This window comes from Lathamus discolor, chromosome Z (assembly GCF_037157495.1).
Source record: "Lathamus discolor isolate bLatDis1 chromosome Z, bLatDis1.hap1, whole genome shotgun sequence".
Lineage (NCBI taxonomy): Eukaryota > Metazoa > Chordata > Aves > Psittaciformes > Psittacidae > Lathamus > Lathamus discolor.
In genome coordinates, this window is record NC_088909.1 from 29,116,489 (window position 1) to 29,142,805 (window position 26,317).

Here is a 26,317-nt window from a genome sequence, read left to right on the forward strand (position 1 = left end):
AGCATGGTTAAAAAAAATTGTCTGTTTCTCATTACAACATATAAACAGATTGAAAGAACTGGAAAGTAAAATAGCTTTAAGTACTTTAGGAAATCGAGAAGTAACACTTCTGCATGACTTCCATTAGGAGTTATTGAAATGTTTCAGATGCATTCATTTCAAAAAAAATTTTTGTGTTCAGAAAAATGCATGTAATATTTTAAACAAATGGCATCGTCTCTCTTTGTTTCTTGCGAACATAATTCTTTTTGTAAAAGTATTGTGTTCATTTTTATTTACTTGCCCCCACAATTAAGCTGTTAATTGCCAGAAACATGGCTGGGATGAAAGACAGCTGCAAAGATACAACCTGATGGTTTGTTGAAGAAATGCTGTTTTGTTCCCATAGTTTGATCACACAAAAGCCTGTCTTTGGTGATGTTTGCTGCTTTAGGCAGAAATATGTTGTGGGCAGCATCTTGATCCCTGAGATTAAGTAGTTTGGAAAGAAAAACGTATGAGGAGACATGAAAAAGATGCATGCAAATGTAGAGATTATATACCTGTAGTACTGTACTAAAATGCAACTGCCCCACTCTTTACGGATTTTGACCAATTGTAGTCTCTTTGGCGAAACTGCTGTGGTTGTTAGTTAAATTTGAGTATGTAAGTCTATCTGCAGAGGTTACTGGAAACCATGCTTGGGGCATCGTGGCATCGTGTGGATTTTCATGTGAAATGCACAGGTGTTTGTCAGTATCAGTGGTACAACTGTGGAAGCAAGAGTGACCTGAAGACCTGTTACTGCATCTCTGGTCTGATGAGTTTCCCCATGCAGGATTTCGAACCTGTTTGCCAGAAGATGCTACTTCAAGTTCAGGCCTCTTTCACCTAGAACCCTGCAACTTATATGGACAGGGGTAAAAGTATCAAAAATACAATAATCCAAAAGTCTGTCAGAGACGAAAAAAGGAAATCAGTAATTTTTCTTCTAAAGTAAAACTTTCATTGATTCATTTCCCTCCTTCCTCCTATTGTCTTCTCCTGCACCTCTTTCTTCTCGGTGAGTTCTTATCCCCAGACTAAACCAGATGAATGTCATATTTGTGTTTATTTACATTCTTGTCTTAATAACAAAATAATTAGATTATGTGATTCCTACAGCCTTGGTCAACTCAGAAACAATATTTTAAAAAAAGAAAAACAAAAAAGAATACTGCAAATATTCAGGGATAAGATCTGTTTTGAAGGAAAGCTTTCAACTGTTTGCTTTCCATCCCAGTAAGGAGCAATCGGCCACTAAGAAAAAAAAAACAACCAGTCATTTAGAATACCAACACCCATGCTTTTGCTGGAGATGTTCATTAAGAGCCACTGAGACATTGATTTTGCCTGAATTTTTCTTATTTTCTGTCTGCTTTCCTGCACTCTACCAGAAGATGGCTGGGTGGTGATGACAGGAGATGCCAGACTCCAACAGAAGTAATGATAGGGAAATCCAGACTGCAACACCAGCCTGACAAAAGTTGTCTTACCCTGGCTGACAAGCAGAGACTTTAACCAGGGAAATGATGCTATAATAACATTTGAGACTTAATTAATTTTGCCTGAGTTCTGGGTTTACTTTATAAACCGCAAACCAAGTTACAAAGTCCCTTTCAGTTCAGAAGACTGACAAGAAACCTGGAGAGGGGCTTTAGACAAGGGCCTGTAGGGACAGGACAAGGGAGAATGGCTTTAACCTGACAGAGGGGAGACTGAGATGAGCTTTTAGGCAGAAGTTCTTCCCTGTGAGGGAGCTGAGGCACTGGCACAGGTTGCCCAGAGAAGCTGTGGCTGCACCATCCCTGGCAGGGTTCAAGGCTGGGTTGAGTGGGGCCTTGAACAGCATGTCCCTGTTCCAAACCCATGGCAGAGGGTTTGGAACTGGATGAGCTTTAATGTCCCTTCCAATCCAGATCAGTCTGGGATTCTATGATTCTGTAAAATAGTCAGGGCATTCAAACACAGCAACCTCGCAGCAGAAATCATTTACCACACGATTAAAATGAGTGTTTGCTTCATGGAGTTATCACTGATTGAATAATGTGGGTAACTGTTGCTGCTTTCATTGGTTTGTTTTCACATGTATCTGCAGCCAAACTAGCTGTGCTCGACTTTCAGTTCAAATGCAAATCTAAGTAATTCCACTTGCAACACGAGCCTTTTAAAAACACGTGTATATTCTGGTAACATCTGCATGGTTACTAGCATGGCAGTGCTCTGAAGGCATCCGGCGACAAAATGCCCTTGCCAAAACCAAAATTCAGTGTTGGGTCAGCAACACATTAATGCAGCTGAAACCAGTGGCACCTCCCAGAAGAATTTCTGTGGGCACTGATAACTTCATTCAGTGGTTTCAGGCCATTGTTCACCTGTTAAAATATTACAAATGAGGGCTTGGAGGCAGGTCCCGTGGCTGGAAGGGTGGAAAGAGGGTTTTGATTTTCATAGTGTCGTGGTTTAAACCAATCCACACAGCTCGTCCACTCACACCACCCCACTTTCTTGCCCTCCCCCCACTCCTGGAGGGATGGGAAGGAGAATCAAAAGAATGCAACTCCCACGGGTTGAGATAAGAACAGTTTAGTAACTAAGGTATAACACAAACCACTACTGCTACCACCAATAATAATAATGCTAAAGGAAATAACAAGGGAAGAGAATACAGCACCAGCCAACCGATAACTCGCCCCACTCCCCCCAGCCGAGCACCGACTGATACCTCATCCAACCCTGCAGTCCCAGCCCTTCCGGGTAACTCTCCATTACATCCTGAGCATGACGTGCTGTGGTATGGAATACCTCTTTGGCTAGTTTGTGTCAGGTGTCCTGTCGCTGCTTCCTCCCTGCTTCCCCTCCTCCCTGGCAGAGCATGAGACTCAGAAAGTCCTTGGTCAGACCAAACATTTGAGCAGCAACTGAAAACATCAGCCTTATCAACACTGTTCCCAGGCCAAAAACTGAAAACATAGCACTGCACCAGCTGCTAAGAAGGAGAAAACTGACTGCTACTGCTGAACCCAGGACAGTATCCACCCCTTATTCCATACCATTCACGTCATGCTCAGATCCCACATTTTCAATATACCATCACTCTTATCTCAGTGCACTCTTATCTTAGTTCATGGACCAGTCCCTATGAAGCTGCTGAGTCCATCTGGTCCTTGATGTCAGGCTCCATCTCTTGTAACAGTCTCTCAGAGCAGGAGAGGCTGTGTGCAGTGTTCACACTCATTAATAACCTGGTCAACAGTGTCCATTGCCAAGTTCACCCCTCGATCATGAGTCCATCTCTATGTTGCATCTCTGCCCTGATGGCCTGAAGTGTCATGGGCCCACTGGGCTCAAAATAATTCACTGTCCCCTTCAGCAGTTTCTGCAGCTTGTTGCTGGGGACTCCATAGAGCTGCCCTCAATCTCCGACGCTTCCAAAGCACTGGAGGGGTCCAGTGGACCAGATACTCACTCATACTGTCCCACACACCCTGCCACTCAGGACTGTCCAGCCTTGGGGAAGATCTCTTGGTCCTCCCATATTGTTGTCTAACCCCAGACACGAAGCAAACCTTACTCTGCTTAACTTCTGAGATCAGACAAAATGGCCATGGGTAGAGCACACTCTGTGTGTGTGCCAACATGCTGATCCCCATCACAATCAGCAGGCAGGTCCCAAGGGTACCCAAAGGCCATTCAAACCCTTCAGAACTCTCAAACGGTGCTGCTGTACTTGTCCCTGGGGCTGGTGCAGCTGCCGTGCTTGCCGGCTCTCCCACCACCAGCTTCTCTTTCCCTGAGTGCAGCTCTTCCTCCTCTGCCTTGCTGGGAAATGCTGCATGGACTCCTGCATCCTCCTGGGGCTCGGTGGGTGGCTTCTGGGGGATGCTCTCGGCTGCCGCGGGGCTGGGCTCAGCTCCGCCGCGGGGCTGGGTTCCTCCGCGGGGCTGGGCTCCTCCGCGGGGCTCGGCTCCTCCGCGGGGCTCGGCTCCTCCGCGGGGCTCGGCTCCTCCGCGGGGCTCGGCTCCTCGGCCGCCTCCTCCCGCTGCCCAGCAGCCGCCTCCTTCCCGGCCTCCGGCCCCGCTCCCGCCGCCGCCTCGTCCCCGGGGCCGCTCTCCCGGGCCGCTTCGGCCGCCGCCGGCTCCCGGGGCCGCTCCCCCTCGGCTCCCCGCGTCCCTCCCTCTCGGCTCCCCGCAGCCTCACGAGGACGGAGGCGAGGACACGGGCCAGGGCGGTGAAGAGCAGCGGGACGGCCAGGGACAAGGCCACGGCCACGGTGCCTCTCTGCTGCCGGAGCCCACCCGTATTACAAGTCTTTGCCATAAAGCACAGTGAAACAAGAACCTTAGCCCAGGCCCCACACTTGATAAACACTAACACAGCAAATACCGGCTGCGAGTGATGTACAGCATTCTGAAACTCTGAGAGCAAGAGGAACAACTTTGAGAGCCAATAAATCAGCATTGTGACGACTATTAATCCAATCATCTCTGTCGTTATCTCAACCCTTCATGCCCCACGTTGGGCACCAAAAAGAACTGTCGTGGTTTAAACCGATCCACACAGCTCGTCCACTCACACCACCCCACTTTCTTGCCCTCCCCCTGCTCCTGGAGGGATGGGAAGGAGAATTGAAAGAATGCAACTCCCACAGGTTGAGATAAGAACAGCCCAGTAACTAACTAACTAAGGTATAACACAAATCACTACTGCTACCACCAATAATAACAATGATAAAGGAAATAACAAGGGAAAAGAATACAACACCTCAGCACCAGCCAACCGATAACTCGCCCCACTCCCCCCAGCCCAGCACTGACCGATACCTCGTCCCACCCTGCAGTCCCAGCCCTTCCGGGTAACTCCCCGTAACATCCTGGGCATGACGTGCTGTGGTATGGAATACCCCTTTGGCTAGTTTGGGTCAGGTGTCCTGTCTCTGCTTCCTCCCAGCTTCCCCTCCTCCCTGGCAGAGCATGAGGCTCAGAAAGTCCTTGGTCAGACCAAACATTTGAGCAGCAACTGAAAACATCGGCCTTATCAGCACTGTTCCCAGGCCAAGAAATGAAAACATTGCACTGCACCAGCTGCTAAGAAGGAGAAAACTGACTGCTACTGCTGAACCAAGGACACATAGTCATCTTGTTCCTCACCGAGCAGAGGTGGTTGGAGAATTTCGGAAGGAGGTTTGAGGGGTTTTTTAATTCAGGAGTAGCTCTAGGTTATTGGTGGGGAGCTGTGTTAGTGGAGGGCTTAGCTGGGAAAACTCTTCTGGCTTGGATTTGCTTTGTTTTTTCTCTTGTGTGCAATAAAACTGGATATAAAAGGGAAAAGTAACTCCCTCCTGCTGCCCCAGAGGAGGTTAGGATCCAAGCTCCCTCTGTTCCCACATATATATAGCATAGCTCTGAATTTTATTTCCTGATCACCATCACCAGGGAAAGCCTAGCTTGCATCTGAAAAGGGAAAAATAGGGCAGGATCTGAAGTCGTCTTGGATGGTAATTGTGGTGGGAGCTGGGGAGAACAGGGCTCCCAGGGAGGAGCCAAAACACAAAACGTAATGAACCCGGATAGACGTTGTCAGTCTTGCATTAGCTAAAACCTGTAATTTTAAACCTAATCTCAGCAGTCATGCTGTAGCAAAGCATGGGCATCACTGCTTCCTCCCACAGCCAGCTCTTCATCCCCTTTGCACTGATGCTGTCTCAGTCTGCCCAATGCATTTTTGTTTTACCTCTTTTACTTGGCTATTAGATATGCTGGATATTATACATCTCATGTAGTACATGTTCATTTAGCATGTCTGTAGAAGACTGCTTACTTTCCTGATAAATTGTTGGGAGTTTTGGTGGTAGGACTACTCTCTAACTTGATATGACATGTATTTAACAATGATATGTAAGAGTTCTGGTCTTCCTTTCTGCTGCTGACTCTACGCGCACTGCATCTTTATTACTAAGGCATCATAAACAGTATTGGGAATGTTTCCATCTACTCAGAATCACCTTAAATAGCTCTGGGAATAAGTCTGAGATGTGCAATATGAAAAACGCAACTTTAAGTTGCTTTACCATACTGCTTTCCAAAGGCATGTTCCAAATAATAACAACCTTGGCTATGCTACTTACATCTGCAACTCCACAAATGACCAGAGTTAGCTATTGTGATACCTGGTCGCTCCTATCTCGAAAGTATCTGCTACCTTACTGCCACAGCGTATATCTCGTCACCATCTCAGAAAGTGCCCTTAAGATGATAATACAGTCTTTTTTATTTCCCCAGTAATTTCTGGAGATAAGTAGAAGAGGTTGATGTTATTACATGCAAAGACTCTTGGTTTAATCCCTTGCTAAGGTCATAAGTAAGGAAAAGTACAGTGTGACTGATTCTGAATACATATGAACGCAGTTGTTGAATAAAATAACATCACTTACCAATAATGCATTTACATCATTTTAATGTTGAACCTTTGCAGATTCAATGCTCTATGTTTCCATAGAGCCACACCAGACATTGGTGACCATGAACCCGCTCTGCCACCTACACAGCTGATCAAATGCTGCTGGGTTTTGTTGTTTTAATGCAGTAAAGTATGCAAATAAAATCCATACAGAGCCCATAGAAGGAAAATGTGTCCTCCATTCAAACTTTCAAAGCCAAAGCTTCAGTTGTTGATGATTTTATCTCTTTTTTTCTCTGAAGTTGTCTCTCACTCAACTCAGGATGCAGCACCTAAAATAACTCCCTTGGCCTGCTGCTCATTCTCCATTATCCTTACTTCCCAGCACTCCTGGCACGACCTGCTAAACTGAATTTCAGGTGCATATTATCAGGCTTAAGGTTTGGTATAAATTTGCCTCCACTGTCACTTTTGTTCCCTTGTCTTCTCCCCAAATCATGGCTGCTTTGCTGCCGAGGTGATCTGGATGTTGCCATCTCATCTGCTCTTCTCTGCACCCACCTTTTGACTTGTTTCAAAGGGCAGTACTCATCCCAGGTAATCCATTGCCACCCTTCCTGAAAATACAGTTACTGGCAAGAGCCAACTTCATGTAGACACTTCATGTGTGTCTACTTCCATCTATCTGTGTAGCATACAGACTAGTTATTCATTAGTAGCATACATATTAGTTACCCATTTCAGAAAGTAGAGCAGAGGCACCATTCCTGCTGTTAATAAAATGTCCTACTGCCTTCTGGGGTCACCTCTCAGGATGGAGTAGGAAACATTTAAGAAATATCTGTGGAAGGGTTCTTCAACTGTCACTAAAATGGTAAATATAAATTTAAGGTAAATGGGGTGCTTCCCCATACACTGGAATTTCTCCATTAAAGATCAAATCTTGTTAAATGGCCTAAGCTAGACAATTTGAAGTCTTGTTTTCAGCTACTCATGCTACAGAAAAATGTTAAGATGAGATCTTTGCTTCCATGCCTTTCCTGTTTCTACCTTGACTTACTTTCCTTCTCTTCTCTGGTTATAGTACCATAGTTGCTGTCTTTAGAAGGGAAAAAAAAAAGAAAAAGAAAAAGAAATCACATTCTGGCTGGGGTTTTTGGCTTCTGTTCCAGCTTTTTTGCCTTCAGAGTGTCTTGGACATTGACCTGCAGAGGTTTTGAAGCTGCCCTGGTGATAATAAGCCATCATGTGGTCTCATTATGTCCCTCCATATTGACACAGTTTTTGTCTCAGATACCTGCAAAAGGAGTGAGGAAAATGCAGTGGGTGATGAGCATCATTTCATACTTGTAAGGATTCTCTTGTGGGGAGGGGAAGAGAAGGCAGCTGTTGGAAAACGGTTGTGAAATGAGGGAATGTGAAGGGAGTGCAGTGATGGAAGGACGTGAGGAAGACACCAGAGCTGTGGTGGCAAAGCCCAAGTACCAATCACTGGGCTGTTGGGTTCTCCAAAGGACTGAAAAGCTGTTTTGAGCTACGCTGGTATTAAAGCAGGTGGCAGAGTTCCTCCTGACTTACTGGATACCTAATTAGGCCAGAGCATCACAGATCATGCCATGGCAGGAGCATGAATTAAAATCTTCCGCATTTGTCTTCAACATGCCTTCTGGTTTCTATATACACATGCATACATATGTATACATACATATGTTAACTTGCTTTTGAAAGTGTTGCTTCGTAAAAAATTTCCAGTGAAATCCATTTAATTTTTACTGTGTCCATTACCTAAGAGTGCTGCAAATGTGATGCTGGCTTGAGTCAGGTTATGATAATGAAGAACTTTATACCAGCAGGAAACAAGCTGTATCCCTTTGCTGTTCATTTCAGACCTTCAAACATACGATTTTCTTTTAATAGAACAGAATTTTCTGTACAGAAAAATATATCCTTTATTGCATGGAAAATACCAGTGTTAGCCAGTTGCCACTGAAAACTCTATGGATTTTTTTTGGTGGCAGACTGCTACTTCTAGGTGATATTTTTATATTGTTATGTATCAATTTTAATTTGATGATTTTTCGGAAGGTTTGAGGGAGGATTTAATGTCTCCAGGGAAGGTCTGCAGATGGGAGACCTGAGCCTTCTCCATTTCTCTGCCTCCCAGCTAGTGTACAGTTCTGTTCTCCTGTATTTAACACATGTACCATACTTGTTTACAGTAGCTCATCAAGCTAGAAGGAGAAATTGTTTTGCTGTGATAAGTGGTAATTATAGAAACCACCTCCAAGTAAATTGTTAAAAAGCTATTCAGTTGCGTGGCATATTTCCCTATTTGTATGCATTTCACTTTTCACTTGTCGCAAAGAAAAAATGTGATTCCAACTCCTTGATTTAAAAAAGCAAAGGGAGAGAGCTGTCACTGGAGCTTAAAGCTAATTTGATTTTCCTGATTTGATTTTTTTGAGTTTTGATGAATTAGAAATTTAACCTGGGATCTGAGTTGCTCTGCCTCAGTGAAGTGGTTCAAGGCTTCCAGCTCTTGCCCCATCTGTAACTTTCCAGCAACAGGTTACTTCTTAAAAAAAAATAAAAAATAATTAAAAAAAAAAAAAAAAGAAAAAGAAAAAAAGAGTAAAATTTGGCATTGAAATGGGAAATATGTGAACCTGTCACAGTAAGCAGTCTCAAAGGGCAAGCTGCTTTGCAGGAGCTAATTAACCTTAGGAAATAATTACACAAATATGCAAATGTTGTTTAGATAATTCCATGTGTTATCAACTCAGGTAGTCCATCATAACTGCAGACCTTGCAATGTCTAGGTGTTAGAATCTGGCATAGTTGATAAGGCTTCAGTTGCTGCATCACTTCAGCTTGGTATTTAACAATTAATGACTGTGATATTACATTAGTAAATTCAACCTGGTTTTTTGAATGCAACAGAACATAATACCATATTCACTGTGTGCATGCTGCTTATCTGCCTATTCCTAATGGCTCCAGCCATTAAAATGTTGCATACCTTTCAACTCTTAGCACCAGCAATACTGGAAATAATGACAGACCAAAGTCTGTGGTCTCTTCCTCCACTTTTTTGCACACAGGATGGCCCAAGAATTTACCCAAAATCATTTTGTTTTTTCAGGGACTTAAAAACTATTGCAGAGATATATTTGTACCTGCAAGACAGCTTTCTCAAAGGACACTTTTTGAAACCAGATGAGGAGCAGAGTTTTATAGCTACAGTTATGCAAATTATATAACTATGTGGACATTATATACAATTATGCAAATACACAGACCTTGAAACAATATAGTCATGGACTGTAATTCATGGTCTAAGGTCCTCGTAAAATAGGGCCCGGCTGCTCTTGGCTGGAGCAGCCCAGGATGTCCCTAACCTGTGCCAGGACTTGAGTTGAGGCCATGCACATAGGCAAACGGCAACGTCTTCGCTACCACAAGATGCTGCTTCAAACAGCTGTAGGAAAGGCTTTAGCCCTAGTGTATTAAATTGCTTCATATATATGAGAAACATGAATTTATTAATCCTTCTCATACTATTTTCACAGACTATACTATTAAACAGTTTGATTAAGCTTTTGATATTGAAAAGGTCCATATTAACCATTTATGATCATTTTCTGAGCAATCATAATTCTTTTTTAGAAGTGTGAATTCTTTATACATGGTTAAGAGATAGTGTTTAAAACATATTGACAGGAAAAAAAAAGAAGCCTTTTATCACTAGAATAAAGGAATCTGTTCTTAAACCAGTATTTGTGAATGCTCATCTGTACCACATGAAATAATAAAATTTTATTCTATTTGCAAGTGCTTGGTGGTTGTTTCTCATTCCAAAGGAATATGTCCATGTGGCTAGAGCATCTTTTTTATTAGCCCCATTCACCTGTCATTAACTAAACCTGAACATAATATCTTGCTACTTAGATTCTTATATAGTGCTTATATAGTAATATTCTATATTACTTTTACAGATGCTCCTTTTTTTGCAGGATCCAGAAATGTGTGCCTCCTCTGGCATTCAGGAAGAGGAATAACTATAACACCAGCAATGTAAAATTCATCAGCAATACTTGCGTTAAATGATTTTAACCACCTTTATCTCCAAGGCAATCTTCAGTGGGATTTGCTGCATGCCAGTATGACAGGTGTTAAATATCTGATAATTTCTGTAGCATTGGTAGTCACTGATGGTAAATGAGGTATTATTCATTCTATTTTTATGGGTGAAAAGAACTAAAATACAGTAGTTATTAGGAAAAAGACATCTCTTCATGTATAGTGAATTAAAGGGTAAATCTTCGTGTTCTGTTTAAAACAGAGGCACATAAGATTGTACATGATGGGAGTGCAGGTGGAGGTTGTAACTCCTGTGCTCGAAGCATCCTCTCCATTCCCCACCCAGGCACCACGGAGCTGGAGTGCAGGACTCCAGTCACAAGGTACCTGATCTACAGCAATCAACAAGCGTCTGGTTTGAGTATATTTTGCGTTGGTTAAGCATCACATGGAGGGATGCCTTTTCATATAATATGGTTCTTAATTTTGTTTTTATTTCTAGTTATATATTGGGGGGGGGTGGAGAGAGGAAATTTTCAAAGGGTGGAGACCCACAAGGATGACATGCACACTTCCAAAGAATCAGACACTTAGACATAGAATTACCAGTTACAGATGAGCAACTCTCAGCAGCTGAAAATTTAAGTTCAGCTTTCCTCGCACTTTTCCATCTCAATCTGTTTTATAAATGAGAATGCATTTAGCCTCAGCTGCCTTCTGCAGCACATACCGTGATTTCTCCATTCCTTTCTGTACAGCCACATAGATGATTATGTAAAGCATGACCAAGAGGCCTCTGCTTTATCAAGTAACTTAGCAAGGTAATATATAAGTGCATTCTATTCATCTGCAGTAAAAAGCAAAGCAAGAGCTCTCTGAAATTGTCACCTTTCATACTGAAACTGCGGCATCCTGCCTCATAATTTAACCCAGGCCAGGCAGAGGAGGTTAATCTTCATAGACCCGGCACAATTCAAAGTCCTAAGGAGACCAGCCGTGCCCTGCAGTCAGTGGTGCCCACTCCTGCAGCCAGATGTTTCTTGTACAGACACAGGGCTGGTTTATTCTCCATCTGAGTTGTTTAAAATATGGGCTTGTTATGGGGGAGAAAGTAAGCAGATGTTCTGAAGAAAGAGCTTTTCATCTAAACATACACGACTCCTCCAGCCTCCTTCTCACACATATGTGTGTTTCTCACCTTGTTTAGGGTTTTGCAGAGTACATACGGCAGCACAGTTTATCCTGACTTTTTGTGGCTTTTCTTTACAAGGAACAAAGGAAGCTGTAGTTACAGACTTTACCTAACTCATTTTAGCTCATTTCTTCTTGCTTTTGTAGAATCCTATTGAGTCTTTGTCCTGGACTGTGAAGCTGTGCAATTAATGATTTGTTTTACTAGACTAGTGGTTATGCTTTAATTGGTGGAAGCTTTTTTGGGCTGAGGTTCTGGTTTGTTCTTGCTGCTGTCTTAGTCTTGTGGAAACCCTAAAATTGTGTGCTTTTCCCAGCAGCAACTGGAATAATAAATACAAAATATCCAAAAAAGCAATATTAACTAGAAACAAACTCTGCTTTTTGTCAGAGTGTTAAACCTATACAAAAATTGCTGTTAAGAGAGTTAATGATAACACTGTTATTTAAAAACAAGTATCACCTGCATATTTAACTAAATCTTTTAGGTAGACTAGTCATTTAAAAATTCTGCCAGGGCTTTAATGTGCCTTTTCCATACTTACCATAATTAAAGTGCATCACTTTTCAATAGGAAACTCCAGTTCAAGTTACCCTTCAGCTTTACCTTAATAACTGGAATGTCAATCATATTTTCTTTATGAAATTCCTTTTTAAAAACTTTCCTCTCTCCTCACCTCCCTTACCTATGTCTACAATCAAATTTTAGAACAGGGTTTAAAGAAAATAAGCCTTGTCTCATGTTGAGGTGGTTTACAGTAATTTGGTACATAGTTAGCTGAAACTATGCTCTGTCATAGTCAAGAGCAGAATCTGTCCATGATTACGAAGAATACCTTCAGTGCTTTTGGCAAACTTGATAAATATGTTTTAATCACTGCTACCTTAGAGAGAAAAGATATAAAACCACATAATTGTTTTAAAAGCTTTGAGTCCAGATCCATGAGGATTCATAGCCATCTCAGTCTTAAACTGGGCATGACAATTGAAGTAATAGCCTAAATCCACCACATTATTTCGTTGTCTGTCTTCCCATTGATTTTAGACACTCGTAACAGCTTAAATTCCCAAAACTGAGTTGCAGGATGGAACTAAGACCTAAATCACTTCAACATTCTTGGTAGAGTTACGGTAATTCACACTATGTAATTAGCATTTTCTGATTGCCAGTGGCTTTTGCTGGTTTGTGCTTCACTTTCCCCAAGGAAACGAGGCTTTTACAGTCTGCACCTGAGTCACCTAGGGGTGTGAAGTTGTTGGTCGAGCAGGAAAAGGGATGCAGATCTTAGAAAACATGACCTTGATTGATCAGCTCTCTGTGGCACAGAAGAGCCTGGAAAGTGCATGCAGTGTTGTCCTGGAGGTGTAAAATCCTGGTGGGGCAGAGGAGCTAGCAGAGCATCTTACTCTTGTCACTTGAAACTAGACAGATTTGTAGTTACGACATGGACAACCTGAGAAATAAGCAAAATATAGAGGGGTACTGGGCTTTCTGAGAGCCTCTAAGCTACAGTTAGGAGTGTGCAACCCCTGTGTTTGAGAAGTGTACACCAAAATCAGTGCAAATCACTCCAGCACCTTCAGTGACTGTTAGGCTGACTGGCACTCACAAATTCTTGTTCAGTAGTAGGAAAAAGCAAACCCATAACTGACAGAGACTCAAAAATAATAGCTAATGTGTAGGCAGTCAAGAAGTGTTTTATCCGTGCAATGTCTCGTAGACTGCAGTTGCAAAAAAGTAGCATTTGAAAGATGCATACACCATAATTTTAATGTTTGGCAGATTTCTATTGGCCCATTATCTGAAAAAAAATCTAAAGACTGAAATTATATTTATATTGTTCCTACTTGCTTTATTTGCTTTATAAGACCAAGGCTTAACTACTTTAAACAAACCATCAGTGAACAGTTGGCAAAGAGTTGTCAAAAGAATGAAAATCAGAGCAGTGGCTCATAATTTCTTTGAATGCCTCTGTTTAGCTGAATTGCCATCATGGTATTTAGACAAAATTTTGCAGATGCATAATTTTTCTTGTATTTATTAAAATAAGCTGCAATAAAACAACAATTTTACTGCCTTTAAATTACAATCTTAAATTTATTTAGACAAATTAATCTGTTCTTTTTTTGACACGGGAGTATATTCATTTGAGGTTTGTTTTAACAAAACATTTTAACATATAGAAACACATTGCTTTTAGGCAGAATTGCCAGTTTTTAAAAGGTAATTGTCAGAAACATAATTTCTTTCTGCAGGATAATGGATCTCCCGAAGAACATGCAATTTATGTTTGGGACCATTTCATTTCCCAGTCAGCTGCAGAGAATGTGTTTTTTGTTGCTCACAGTTACGGTGGACTTGCCTTTGTAGAGCTGGTAAGTGTGACTTCTCCATTGCCTACTTTCCTGAAGTCTTTCATAGATTTCCTAAATTCTTAGTGGTCACCATCTTGAAAGCAGCCACTTAGGAACAATTCTGAACCAGTGGTCAGATGCAGATCTGTGAGGATTTCTTTGCAACTGGAAGGCCACTGTGTTTTTCTCTGGTTTTCGGTTAGACAATAAGGTCCCAAGTGTTCATGAACCTGAAAGACAAAAGGAAAACAAAACGCATTGGATCCTCCTTGTCCAGGCTGGGTGCCAAAAGGCAGCACTCAATGAGTTTCTGCTCCAGGGCAGAAAGACCGGAGGTGAAGAACATAAAAAGATAGTTTTAAAGTAAAGTCACATTGACAAACGCACCTTTTTGCATGTAGATTGAACATGAGTGGAAATTTGGGAGTTTTACCCAATTTTGTAGTTTTTCCACAAAGGTCTGTAGAAGTTGCTGGGAAGACTTTTTTAACTGTTTATTAGGCTTGGATAAACCCTGCAGTGATGTAGGCTGGGGAGGACTCTGCTTGGTGTGAAACTGCCCTATCCCTGATGCTGGGACTGCGGAACATCCAATTTGTTAGTCTTTCACCCTTTTCTCTATAGGCATATGTGTTGACCCCATATAGTATGCAAAGTTGCCTGTTGAACGTGTATACCATTCTTGGAGTGCAGTTGTAGTCTCCTCACTTAACTGTGAAATGCTGGTGTAAGCAGGGTGTTAAACCAGCATTTTATTTTATTTTATTTTATTTTATTTGGTTTTAGTTTAGTTTTTAGTTTAGTTTTGGTTTAGTTTAGTTTCCAGTTTAGTTTCCAGTTTTATTGAAGTAAACTGAAAAAAAAAAAAAAAAAAAAAGGAGTCCTGTTAATTGTGGAAACATAAATTGCAGAACATTGCCATTGGTTTTATAGACACAGGAAGCAGCAGGTGTGCGTGTTCATCTTTTGTCTGTAACACATTAGTTTAGTCTAACTGAAAGTCAGTAATGTAGTTCCTTCCTGAATGTAAGATGAATGCCTTAGTTAAGAAAAAGCATTCATGAGTATTTTGGTTTATATCATGTGCTACTCTAAGTAACAAGAAGAATCCAGAGCAGGACCACTTGTATTATTTTTAGAACTGAAGATTTTTGTTAGCCTTTTTCATTAGTAGAGATTAAGGTGATTTTGATTTTCCTTCTGCTTCTAGAAGAGTATTTTTAAAATATGTATGACATACCCAGATTTGAGACTTGAGAACAGTTAAGCTGATCATGTTCCACAGTAATTTATTATCAGGTCAATAAATAGTCTCAAAACTAAATTTTCAAGAGACCAAATTAGTGAAGATGAATAATTCCTTCTATAACCACAACTTTGGGCAAGAAGTGGGTTACATTTGCAGGTGTCTGTTGCTCCTTGGATGCAGTGAAGGGTAGGGAGCATCTCCTCTGTCTTGGTTTTCCTCAGCTGTGATTTTCAGCTCCCCTGTGTGTTTCAGTCAAGGTTATTGTGGTGTGCCTTGTCTGTCCAAAATGAAGCGTTAGCAGAATTTCTGTTGGTTTCATAAAGACACATTACTTGGGTTGCTGGATGCCTACAAATACATATGCTTAGCACAAGGCAGGAATAAAAATCAACTGGAGACTTTTCTCAGTGTTTCCTAAACAAAGTACTTATTCAAAGGAGGCTTGGAGAGTTTTTCCGTCACATTTCAGTCAATGGCTTGAGGTGGCATGGGTAACAGATGACCAACGTGTCATTCCCATTTTGCCTGTTTCTCTTGTCACACTGGTGGATATTCCTTCACTTTTGTTCTACTTTAATATGAAGCACACAGATGTTTCAGAACAAGACTTGACTTTTGACCCTGGGGCTTCCAGGGTCAGGGTGCTCAGGGCCTGTGAAATTATCACAAGCTGAGCTAAAGTTTTTATCCATCACAGGAAGCAACCAGTAAATGAGAAGTTAAAAAGGAGCTTTGTCAGAGAGACAAGATGGTCTCAGTAAGGGTCAGCTTCTGTAGTCTGCTGTCTCTGCAGGAGATGCATGCCTGAGAGGAAGAATATAATATATAACCATTGGCACATGACATATCTGTCATGCAAAAACAGACCTGAAAAGTATATTTAATGTAGCCCAATTGTTTTTTAAAATGAAAAAATAAAAATCAAAATATGTTAGCACCTGGTTTTTGTAGAGATGGTTTGATATCTGAGCTCTCCACTGAAAGCAGTGTGATGAAACATTACATACACTGTAGCAGATATCATTGAAATAAACCCTGAGCTATTTTATTGCAGTACTATTTTTTAATATTTTATTTTGTTATGATCTCCTTTCACTTCAACTTTATATCCATATGGCACTTAGCAGTTGCAAAGAGCTCAAAAAGATGAAAAGAAGCAACTGATGGCCAATTACTGTCTTACGAGAAATACATATTCAATCACTTCACTTTCTTTCCTGCTTTGTGTGGGGGAGATGATGAAGGTGATAGAGCAGCTATGCCATGTAGCTACTGTACCACCTCTATACTTGCTATGCAAGAATTTTGGGTCAACTGATTCATAAAATTGTAGGTTACAGTCATAATGGAGACCTGTTGCACAACAGCTCCTTATTCGTCCATGCCTCTTACAGGAGAGCAGCTTGGAGCATATGGGTTTAATTTAGAGTGAATGTTTCTGCTTAGTCCCTTTGCATTTTATTGTGCCTACAGGGAAAAAGAAAACAAGAAAAAAAAAAGTAAAAAATCATTTGCTTTTTCAGTGAATATCTTCTAAATTTGCCTTGCTGCAATGTCTGTCCTTTGCAGTCATCTGGATCACACAGATCCCCAGCTCACCACCTTGTCATGGCATGGGGCTCTCTGTGAAAACCTGATGTCCTGGCACAAAGCAGAGAAACCTGATATTAAGCAAAGACTTCACTGTGGTTATTTGTACCATCACATGCAAAATTGGTGTAAAAGGAGGAGAAATTTTGTTTACAAACCTTTGGTGGCCAAACCTGGTCTTCATTCCAAATTCCGCCTCACTGTAAAAATCAGGCTATGGTTTGGAAGTTCATCATTAAACCAACCAGTAAAACTTAGATGCAGTTTTTAAATACATGCTACAGCATCTAACATTTTTATTGGTCTTCACAGCTTTTTACTCTACGTTTTTGCATGTCTGCCATTGTGAGATGTTAAGAAAAACAGGTCTGTAATATCGTGCTTGAATGCACAGAAACTGTTTACCCGGTTACTACAACGTAGGCACACAATTTCTGTACCTTGTTGGGTCACAGATTACTAGGGGAATAATTGAAAGTGATTGAACATGTGTGTGGAGTAAAGTTCCACCAATAAATGTAATTAGTTGTATTGTTTATAGCTTGGATTATACATGTTAATCATAAGCCATATGCTAAAATGTATCTTGATATTTAGTAATTAAAACTTTGTGTAATTGAAGTTTGAAATTAAATGTTCATCTAATAATATCCATACCTAAATTACTTTGTGAATACACAGCACTAAAAATAGTTGTTGGGTCACTGAGTTCTGCTAATTACCGATTTGGAAAAACTCAAGCCATGATTCATGAACACGTCTCAGCTTCTTACTTCTGTTATCCCTTACGCGGTGGAGTCGGAGATTTATTTTCAGAAGCAGCTTGCTGTAGTTGATGGCAAATTGTGGAACTTTCCCAACTCTTAGCTCATAATAATTTTATGAAATTTAACAGAAAGTGAGAATTTCAAGTTGACTGGAGTCAATTTTATATTTAGTTTACAGAAAATAAGTTTCTGGTACAACGCCTCCTTTGAGGTTTTTCTGCCAAACTTTGTGGGTTTACAATTATTTTGCTTTAAAAAGAATGTTTTCCCTTGTCATTGCCTGCATGAAAGACCCATGCAGGAGAAAAGATAATGTGTGTCCCCATGCCTACCTGAGGGCTGGGCCTGGCTGTGTATAGAGGGGATGGAAAGGGTGGTCCTAGGATGCTGGGTGACATGTAAAACTAGCTGTGTCCATCACTGTAGAAAACACATGACAACCACTCATTTCGGAATCACAAGAAGAATTGTTAAATCTAAGCTTTCAAAATTGTCAATTAGGTATTCAGTACCCTGAGATTTTGTCAGGATTTCTCCTGCTTGCCTCCTATATTCGTGAGACATAAGGTTTTGAGTTTTCAAGGGTTTCCTCAGCACCTTACAAACCAGAAGTGTAGCTTTTTTGTTTTAATTTTAGTTTAATATGTTTTAAAAAAAGAAAAAAACAACAAATAACATGGGAATCGTGAGAAAATTGTGAGAATCAGTAGTGGTATCTCCAACTTACAGTATTCACACTGCTGTAAAAATACAAAGTGCACTGGGGAATGTAATATAATTAAGTTAGGAGAAGGAAAGTAGGTTCATTGTCTTTGAGCAGATGAGAAACTATTCATTATGGTCTTTGTTGGCTAAGATGTTGGATGTATATATTGACAATTTGCACAAAGGTGTAGATAAAAGCATGTCTGTGTGTGTGTATTTTTAGGCATCTTTGTTAAAATGAGAGCCCTTAAAACACTCTGTTCAAATTACTGTATCCACTGTAGCGTCCTAATTCCATCAAAATCAGCCAATTTTGTCCATTTGAAATAATTTCAGGTCCATCATTTTGAGATATGCTCTGCAATACACTGCCACTTCATTTCGTTGCATTGTCCCGAGTGCAGCGAGGACCTGACCCTGGCTAATGCTGATAGGTGCCATAATAATAACAATGATGAGCAGACACCTGCTGAGCTACCTGGGAGTCTCTGAGGCTGCATCAGTGTTCTGGCACAGGCAAAAAGCAATTTAAGAGCCTTAATGACTGGGCTTTGAACCTGTCATTAGCTTTTTGTTAATTTAATTTCCTGAAATTTCAGATTGAGTGGGGTTTTATATTTGGGTTTTTATTTATATACTTAAATAAATATATCTGTCTAGTTCTTTTTTATATTTAGTTTGGCTCAAGAAGTGATGAGTGTAGAGCGGGTACTGGGGATATACAACTTTTAATTCCGCTGGCTGACGTATTAAATTGAAATATATCTACTTATGTGTGGCAGAAATAACACAAGATCTGTGATGGTTGTAGGAAGAGAGAGATGGAAGTAGAAAACAGAGAAGCAAAACACCTCGGTGACCAAGATCCGTACTGTGAAGGATTAAAGCAAAATATCACTGTGCTTCAAGGGTTTGTGAGCATTAAACTATTAAAAAAAAAATCTAAAAAGAAGACATACTTTAAATGCTGAATGACACTTGGGAAGCCAGTAAAGGATGCAGTCTTGCAGCTTTATAGGGACTTGGTTATATGTCCAGTCTTTGGACAAATCATCTCACCCAACTGTACCTGCTTTAGGTTTCACCTTGTTCTGGGTTGCACACTTACACTAGCATCATCTCGAGTCAGGTCTGACCGAAGTAACGACACTCGGAAAAAATAAATCGAAAAGTAAAAATGGGTCTTAATTCCATTTGGTTATTTATTTCAGCTGTACTTCATTGTGCTTCTTGGAAAAATGCTAATTCATCTGGAAAAGGTCAAATGCGAAATGAGGATGGGCAAGAGGAGCTAATGGAGAAACAGCAATAGGCTGTGTAGAAAGGGTTGGACAGGACTAGGGTCACTTGCCTTGGGGCCGATTTATTTTACTATTTCTGTTACAAACATGGGCACACAAAGTAAGTATGCACTAATGAAACTGGCTCCTGGCATGAAGTGGTAAAGTCACTGTTGGTATTAGAAGTAAAAATAAAAGGATATAATACAAACTTCATTACAGTTAAGTGCTGCCTGGCTAGCCTTCTGCATTTGTGCATGATGAGTGATCTCATCGACAGGGAACAGCAGGGATGGAGAGGCCCTTGGATATGATGCTTCACTGCTGATTCCTGTAAGTGAATGACCCGATAACACAACTAAAGAGCCAGACAAGGTCCTGTGATTTGTTTGCTCTTTGTATCCCAGGAAGGAAAATACAAGTGCCAGCCAGCATGCTAGTGAGATTAATCGGAGACAATTTGAGATATTTGGGAAGATTAACTCAGTCCAGAAGAGATAGGAGGGAAGAGGTGTCAGTAGGCTCAGAGCAATGGAGAGCCTATTTTACTAGGCATGGTGAAGGATACTCAGATGTGATGTGGTGCCACATGGCGATGTCCTACCTGCTGTGAGCATCAGAATCAATATAGCTGTAGAAACAGTACACAACACCCTCTAGGTTTATGAGTCTTAATAAGAGCTGTGTAATCTGCTAATGCTCTTATATTAACTTTGGAAGCTATTGAGGAAAAAGAAGGATCGGCATCTATTCTGTCGTTGCTACAGAAGCAGTTTAAAAGCATGGCTTGTTCAGCCTGGTGAAGCAAAGCTTAGAGGGATTGATAGCACTCTGCAAATACATTGAGAGAGTAAACAGCAGGGAGGGAGAACCATGTAAGCCAAAGAACAATGTTGGCACAGGAACAAATGGATTAAACCTGGTCATGAATAAATTTAGGGTGGAATTAGCTTTCTCACCATTGGATGAGGAAGGACTGTTTGGGAACAGGAGGACCAGGGCAAAGCTGCTACCCAGTATGACCTGCACATGACCATAATGGCGAGGGTTACCTGAGCAATCAGGTAGGACCACTGGTCCTTAGAGACCCAGGAGTCTGGGTTCCTAGGAAAGCTAGTATGTTCAGCCACAAGCAATTGGACCTAGTTTGGATCATTTTTTCTGGACTCAGCACCTCACTGAGTCCAGGCTAACGCTGCTAGAAGCACAGTTTGAACCAAAACCAGGTCAAACCCCTAAGCACCAGTGTTTGTAAATAACTCTTTTCCCTCCTTACTTGTTTTTGGAAGTAGTGAATTCATTTCTGCTAATGTTTTTCAAAATGCACAAGCTCCAGCTTGCAGTAGGAAGCAACAGGGATCACAGATCCTGCAGTGAGGGGCTGCAGCAGTAAGGAAATACGATGATTTATTGAGCAAAAAATAGTGAAGATCTTAATACATGTCATTGCCTGCTGTACTGGGAGCAACTTACTGATTGCATTTGACTTTCACTGATACATACATAAAAAAGGTATGTGTAGGTAACGGCTTTAACCTGACAGAGGGGAGACTGCGATGAAATCTTAGGCAGAAGTTCTTCCTTATGAGGGTGGTGAGACCCTGACACAGGATGCACAGAGAAGCTGTGGCTGCCCCATCCCTGGCAGTGTTCAAGGCCAGGTTCAACAGGGCTTGGAACAACCTGGTCTAGTGGAAGGTGTCCCTATGGCAAGGGGTTGGAACCATTCTATGATTTTATATATTTTTATATATATATTTACACATACATGTATTAATATTAGATACATACATGTATTTATATGCATATACTGCCCATTTTAACACAGAGCAGATAAACATTTTAGGTCCTGTCAGCCTAAATAAATAAGCTGACAAGGGTACATTGTCATCATTATTTCACTTGCTACCATTCATCGTTATTATCTATTTGCACTGCGGTAGCAATTGCATAGTAGTTCCTTGTCTTGAAGAGCCTGCAGTCTGGAAGGATCATGTAACAGGAAGAGACAGAGAGATGATGAATGATTACCAAGCAGTTCAAGAGTACCACAGCTGCATGTCCTTTTTCATTCTTTAGTGTTTTAGTTTAAATTAGGGAGAGTAGGCACCCCCTTCCTTATTTCATCCCCTGCCCTCTCAGCCTTGCTGGTGGATAAGATGATGGCTACAATGAAAGCCCAAGCATTGGCCACTTCCAGAACAGGCTCAGAGTTGGAATATTCATCCCTCCTCATTACCTTGTTCTAGACAGCTTGCTCAGCCTCATTACTTTTTGCTTCCTCTTAATCATTTGCTAATGTAGTATCTCATGCTTCACTCAGCTCAGTTCGTGGTCTGAGTGCCTCTTCCCCACTTCTTCCAACAGGAGAAGGGCAGTGTTTCATGGACTGGAAATGATACACTGAGTACTAATTGCGAGCACTACCCATCCTCACTTAGCATCTCATTGGTCCCTTCATATTAATTTTCTAGTTTCACACCAAAGTTGAAATGCTAATTATAAAATGAACAAAGAACTGGAGATAGGTAAAAGGTAGGGTTACTTGGAGATCCAGTTACTCGGCAATACATGTGTGTATCCGAAGGAGTTTGAAGGTTGAAGGCACAGCACTTCCTGCATTTCTTTGTGAGGGTTTTCTGGAGTTGCATTCTCTCGCTAGTGGTGTATTTTTGTAATTTCTTTGCATTGTTTTAAGTTCCATGCACTACATGATGAACATTTATTTTTAGATTTCAGTATGAAGAACTTCCTGATCTTTAGCAATTGTTCTTGTACTCCCATCCTCCTGATGCCCCAAATATATACAACTAGGGCTTCTTCTTTTTTGACTTGGTATGTCTGAATTCAGTACTATTTGTCAACATTTCTCTGGTAGTATGCTGAGATTTGATCTCCATATTTTAAGTACAGTAGCTATAATTAGCTCAAGATGAACTTCAGTACTTTTGCTCAACTATGTAATAAATATTCTGCTCAATACAGCCAAAACAGTGCTAGATTTTTATCTTTTTTTCCCCAAAAGTTTATTTGAATTTGGTACCTGCTAATGTTCATGCACCCCTCAGAGTATTTTAGGGGTCTCAGCTTCCCTTTCCACAGTGGCACTGAATGTAGTGATGACTTCCCCCCCAGTAGTATTATTTCACATTCTTCCAAATTAGACCTAACTACATTGTGGCCCTTGTTGCACAGGATGACAAACTAGATTGTCGAAACACTCCCTTCTATGCTACAGGCCTGTGAATCTTGGAAGCTTGTTTTGAATTTCTTTCATGCCTTACTTCTCTTGGCAGTTTCTTCCACTTTAATGTCACCTGCAAATTTAATTAATTCCAGATCATTAATGAAGATGTTAAATAAAACCATATTTGGCATCTATCCCTATATCTGATGAGAAACTTCCTTCTGGCTCAATAAATTCCTTTGTATTAGTATTCTTTCCTGCATTGTTTCAACTGTGTTGAATTCTGTGAGACAGTATACTTATATCGCTCAGTTTATTTTTCATTTCAAATTCTAGCTTTGAAAGGAAAAAGAAAAAAATAGCCAAAGCACAGGATCGTGTTCAAAGAACACATCACTCATCCTTTCAGTTGTATGGATAAACTTCAGCCCTAGAGCCTATCAAAGCTGAAGGGGAAAAGTCTGCATGCAGCCATCTCCTTAAAATGTGTAGAGTACACCGTTGATCCCAACAGTTAACTCCAGGACCCAGGACAATTTGTTTTCCATAGTTTATTGCCTACTAGTTTCCTCACTGGCTGCACAAACTTCCCAGAAGTTACAGGTTTTCATCTCTAGATATGCACCTCTGTTTTCTGCCTGAACTATCTCATACTCATTAGAGCTCTTCCAGACACTTATATCCTGAACCTCTAAGTAACTGACACTGCACACTGTTGCCTTATCTCCACTCCTCTGATTTCAGTCCATTTTCAGTCTTTTTTGACCTTCCGAAGTTAATCACTGAAATCACAGAATCATAGAATCACAGAATAGTTTGGGTTGAAAGAGACCTTAAGATCATACAGTTCCAACCCCCTGCTGTGGGCAGGGACACCTTTTACTAGGCCAGGTTACTCCAAGCCCCATCCAACCTGGCCTTGAACACTGGCAGGGATAGGGCAGCCGCAGCTTCTCTGGGCACCCTGTGCCAGGGCCTTACCAGTCTCACAGGGAAGAACTTCTGCCTAAGAGCTCATCTCAGTCTTCCCTCTGTCAGGTTAAAGCCATTCCCCCTTGTCGTGTATGGGTCTATGTGATGCTGATATACAAGATATTAGTACACATGCTGTCCTGCCCCTGAGTCCTGCTGCGTAAATAAAACATCCTCATCTCCTGCTTTTCTGGACAGATTTACTAGCTCTTCACGCCATCCGAGCTGATCCTAAGAACACTTTGCCTTCTTAATCTTGTAAAATCTTCTATGAATTTACTTCTTCATTTTCATTTTGTTTAATCCACCTGTTTCTGCATCTCACCAGCAGGTGCCTGTCAGTGTCCCTCATCTGCTGCAGATGCCTCTTTTCTGACAATGGTACATCAGGACAGGAAAACGAAATATTTACAAAATCACTTTATGCAGATACGGTTGTTGCATCTGTAAATGGACCTGTGTTGGACTGACTGGAGGTTCAGACAACATGAGTACTGTTGGTTTGGGGCTGGGTTTTTTTTCCCCAGCAGGTGCAATATGGAAAACCCTGGCATTTTATTTAACTCTGTAGGTTGTTCCTTATCTCTCGAGATTGGTTTGGAGTGCAGTTTAATACTGAAGATTTTAAAACATATGATAGCATCACAGTCTAAAGAGATACAATTTCTTTTGAATGTATATATAACGATAATAAAGAAAAGTGGGAGTTTAGGATTTGCTTACACAATGAAGAAAGTGGAAAAATCAAACATTTTATTCCCTGACAGGTCTTGTGGTGCTTTTAGCTGATTTTATCTGAAATATTTGAATTCTGGTTTTATTGTGTTTGGGGAGTTTTTAGTGAGGGAAAAAATAAATAAAGGAAGTCTCACTATTAATTCATACTTCTTCTCTGACATGATCATATGCCAATAAGACTGCACAAGTGTATTGTGTTACTGTTAATTTAAATGTTAATTATGGTGAAAAGTATATGTAGGGCTTCTGTGTGGAATGGTAGAGATTTTATAAGACTTTAAGACCTGGTTTAGTGGATCAACCAGGGGAGCTACAAGTTATTAATATATTAGGCACTGCAAATCCAGGTGGAGTAAAAGGAATCCGAACATACTCTGGTGAAGAGAGCTCTCAGACTGTGGCAGTGTAAGAAGCAGCTGGAATTTGCATTTTATCTTAGAACTTTCCTTTCTTTAATCTAGTGAAGATATGTTACATAGCTCTTTCAGTATATTAGTGAGGTATTTTAATATTAATAATGGCATGGCTACCAGTGTTTAAATGTTAAAATAATCCTATTTAAGGGCTTTGCTTTAATGTGATATAAAGTAAAAATGTGTAAGTAGGTTTTACACTCATATTCATTGAGAAAAATGTGCTTTAAACACTGCAGAACTGAACTGAGATTTTAATGAAAAGTTTCAAAATGTTGGAGTTGTATTTTCTCATAAATACATGAAAAATAAATAGTTTAATTAGTTATTTTTCTCTTTTCCATTTTCCAGGGCAAATTAAATGTGAGTCCCAGTGTTAGGATATAAAATGCATGAGGTTTATACAAGCTTGATTAAGCCAAGGCATTTCATTTCCTTGTCAATATGTGGATCCTATTTTGTCCTGGCTTGTCTCTAATCATCTGACAGGAGTATTATGCCTTTGTGCTATGAAGTTAGAAGATCCTCGTGTTCTTTAGAAGCAGAATTTCTTCAGAGGACAAGTTTTCGCAGGCTTTCTTTCTTGTTCCATTGTCATCCTCCTTTCTTTCCCATCCCTTTTCCAGGACAGATGATGAATAATGTTTAGGAAATCATTCCCCACAAGTCTCCATGGGAAGACATGTTATTTTAGCGATTTTGACATAGTTACCAAGTAGTTGGTGAACCTGTAGGGTCCTGTGGTCATGAATATTGCTTTGTGGATCATACCAAGTTTTATTACAATTTAGAAGTGCTTTTGAAGTTTTAATGTTAAGTGCCAGTTGCTTTGCCTAAGAGCCTAAGTGTTTTCTTGAATTCCTTTAAAACATAAGTGTAAAATAGTCAAGGGTATAAAAAATACAATATTCTTTGGCAGAACAAATTTCAATCAAAAAAAGTGATGATTCTGATATTAGGTCTCTGGTATTGTAGTCCTACAAATGCTAAAACTTTTATTTATTTCCTACATCACTGAGGACTTTACTTAGCAGATTTCAGGATAAAAGCTCAAAATACCAAAATAACAACACAGAACCCCAGCCTCAGCCCTCTCGGTGCCTACCCCAGCGGGCACATTACTTCCAGTGTTTTACAAACTGTTAAAAGTACAGAGTATGTTTTCTTAGTCTTAAAAAAAAAACCCAAACGAATTGTTAATTTAACCCTCAGTAATCATATTTCACTTCTCTGCCACTGCTGTCTATAGCCACGTCAGATTTCTTTAAACCAGCTGTTGAAAATAACCCAGTTTAAAGAGTTCACAGCTAGAACGTGAGGGATTCATCATTATATATTTACTGTCTGAGGCTGATATAGCGGTAAGGTTTTTC

At 40.5% G+C, this 26,317-nt stretch overlaps 1 protein-coding gene across 6 annotated transcripts in view; it reads left to right on the forward strand.

Annotated features, from left to right (window-relative positions):
* Positions 1 to 26,317, forward strand: part of ARB2A (ARB2 cotranscriptional regulator A) — a 298,119-nt gene that overhangs the window by 165,025 nt on the left and 106,777 nt on the right. For 5 of the 6 annotated variants that reach the window (XM_065662654.1, XM_065662653.1, XM_065662657.1 and 2 more), the window contains one exon: positions 13,945 to 14,064. The exons of the other annotated variant lie outside the window; for it this stretch is intronic. In XM_065662654.1, the coding sequence (XP_065518726.1) occupies positions 13,945 to 14,064 (120 nt within the window). The remainder of the gene's footprint in view (positions 1 to 13,944; positions 14,065 to 26,317) is intronic. 6 annotated transcript variants of the gene reach the window in all.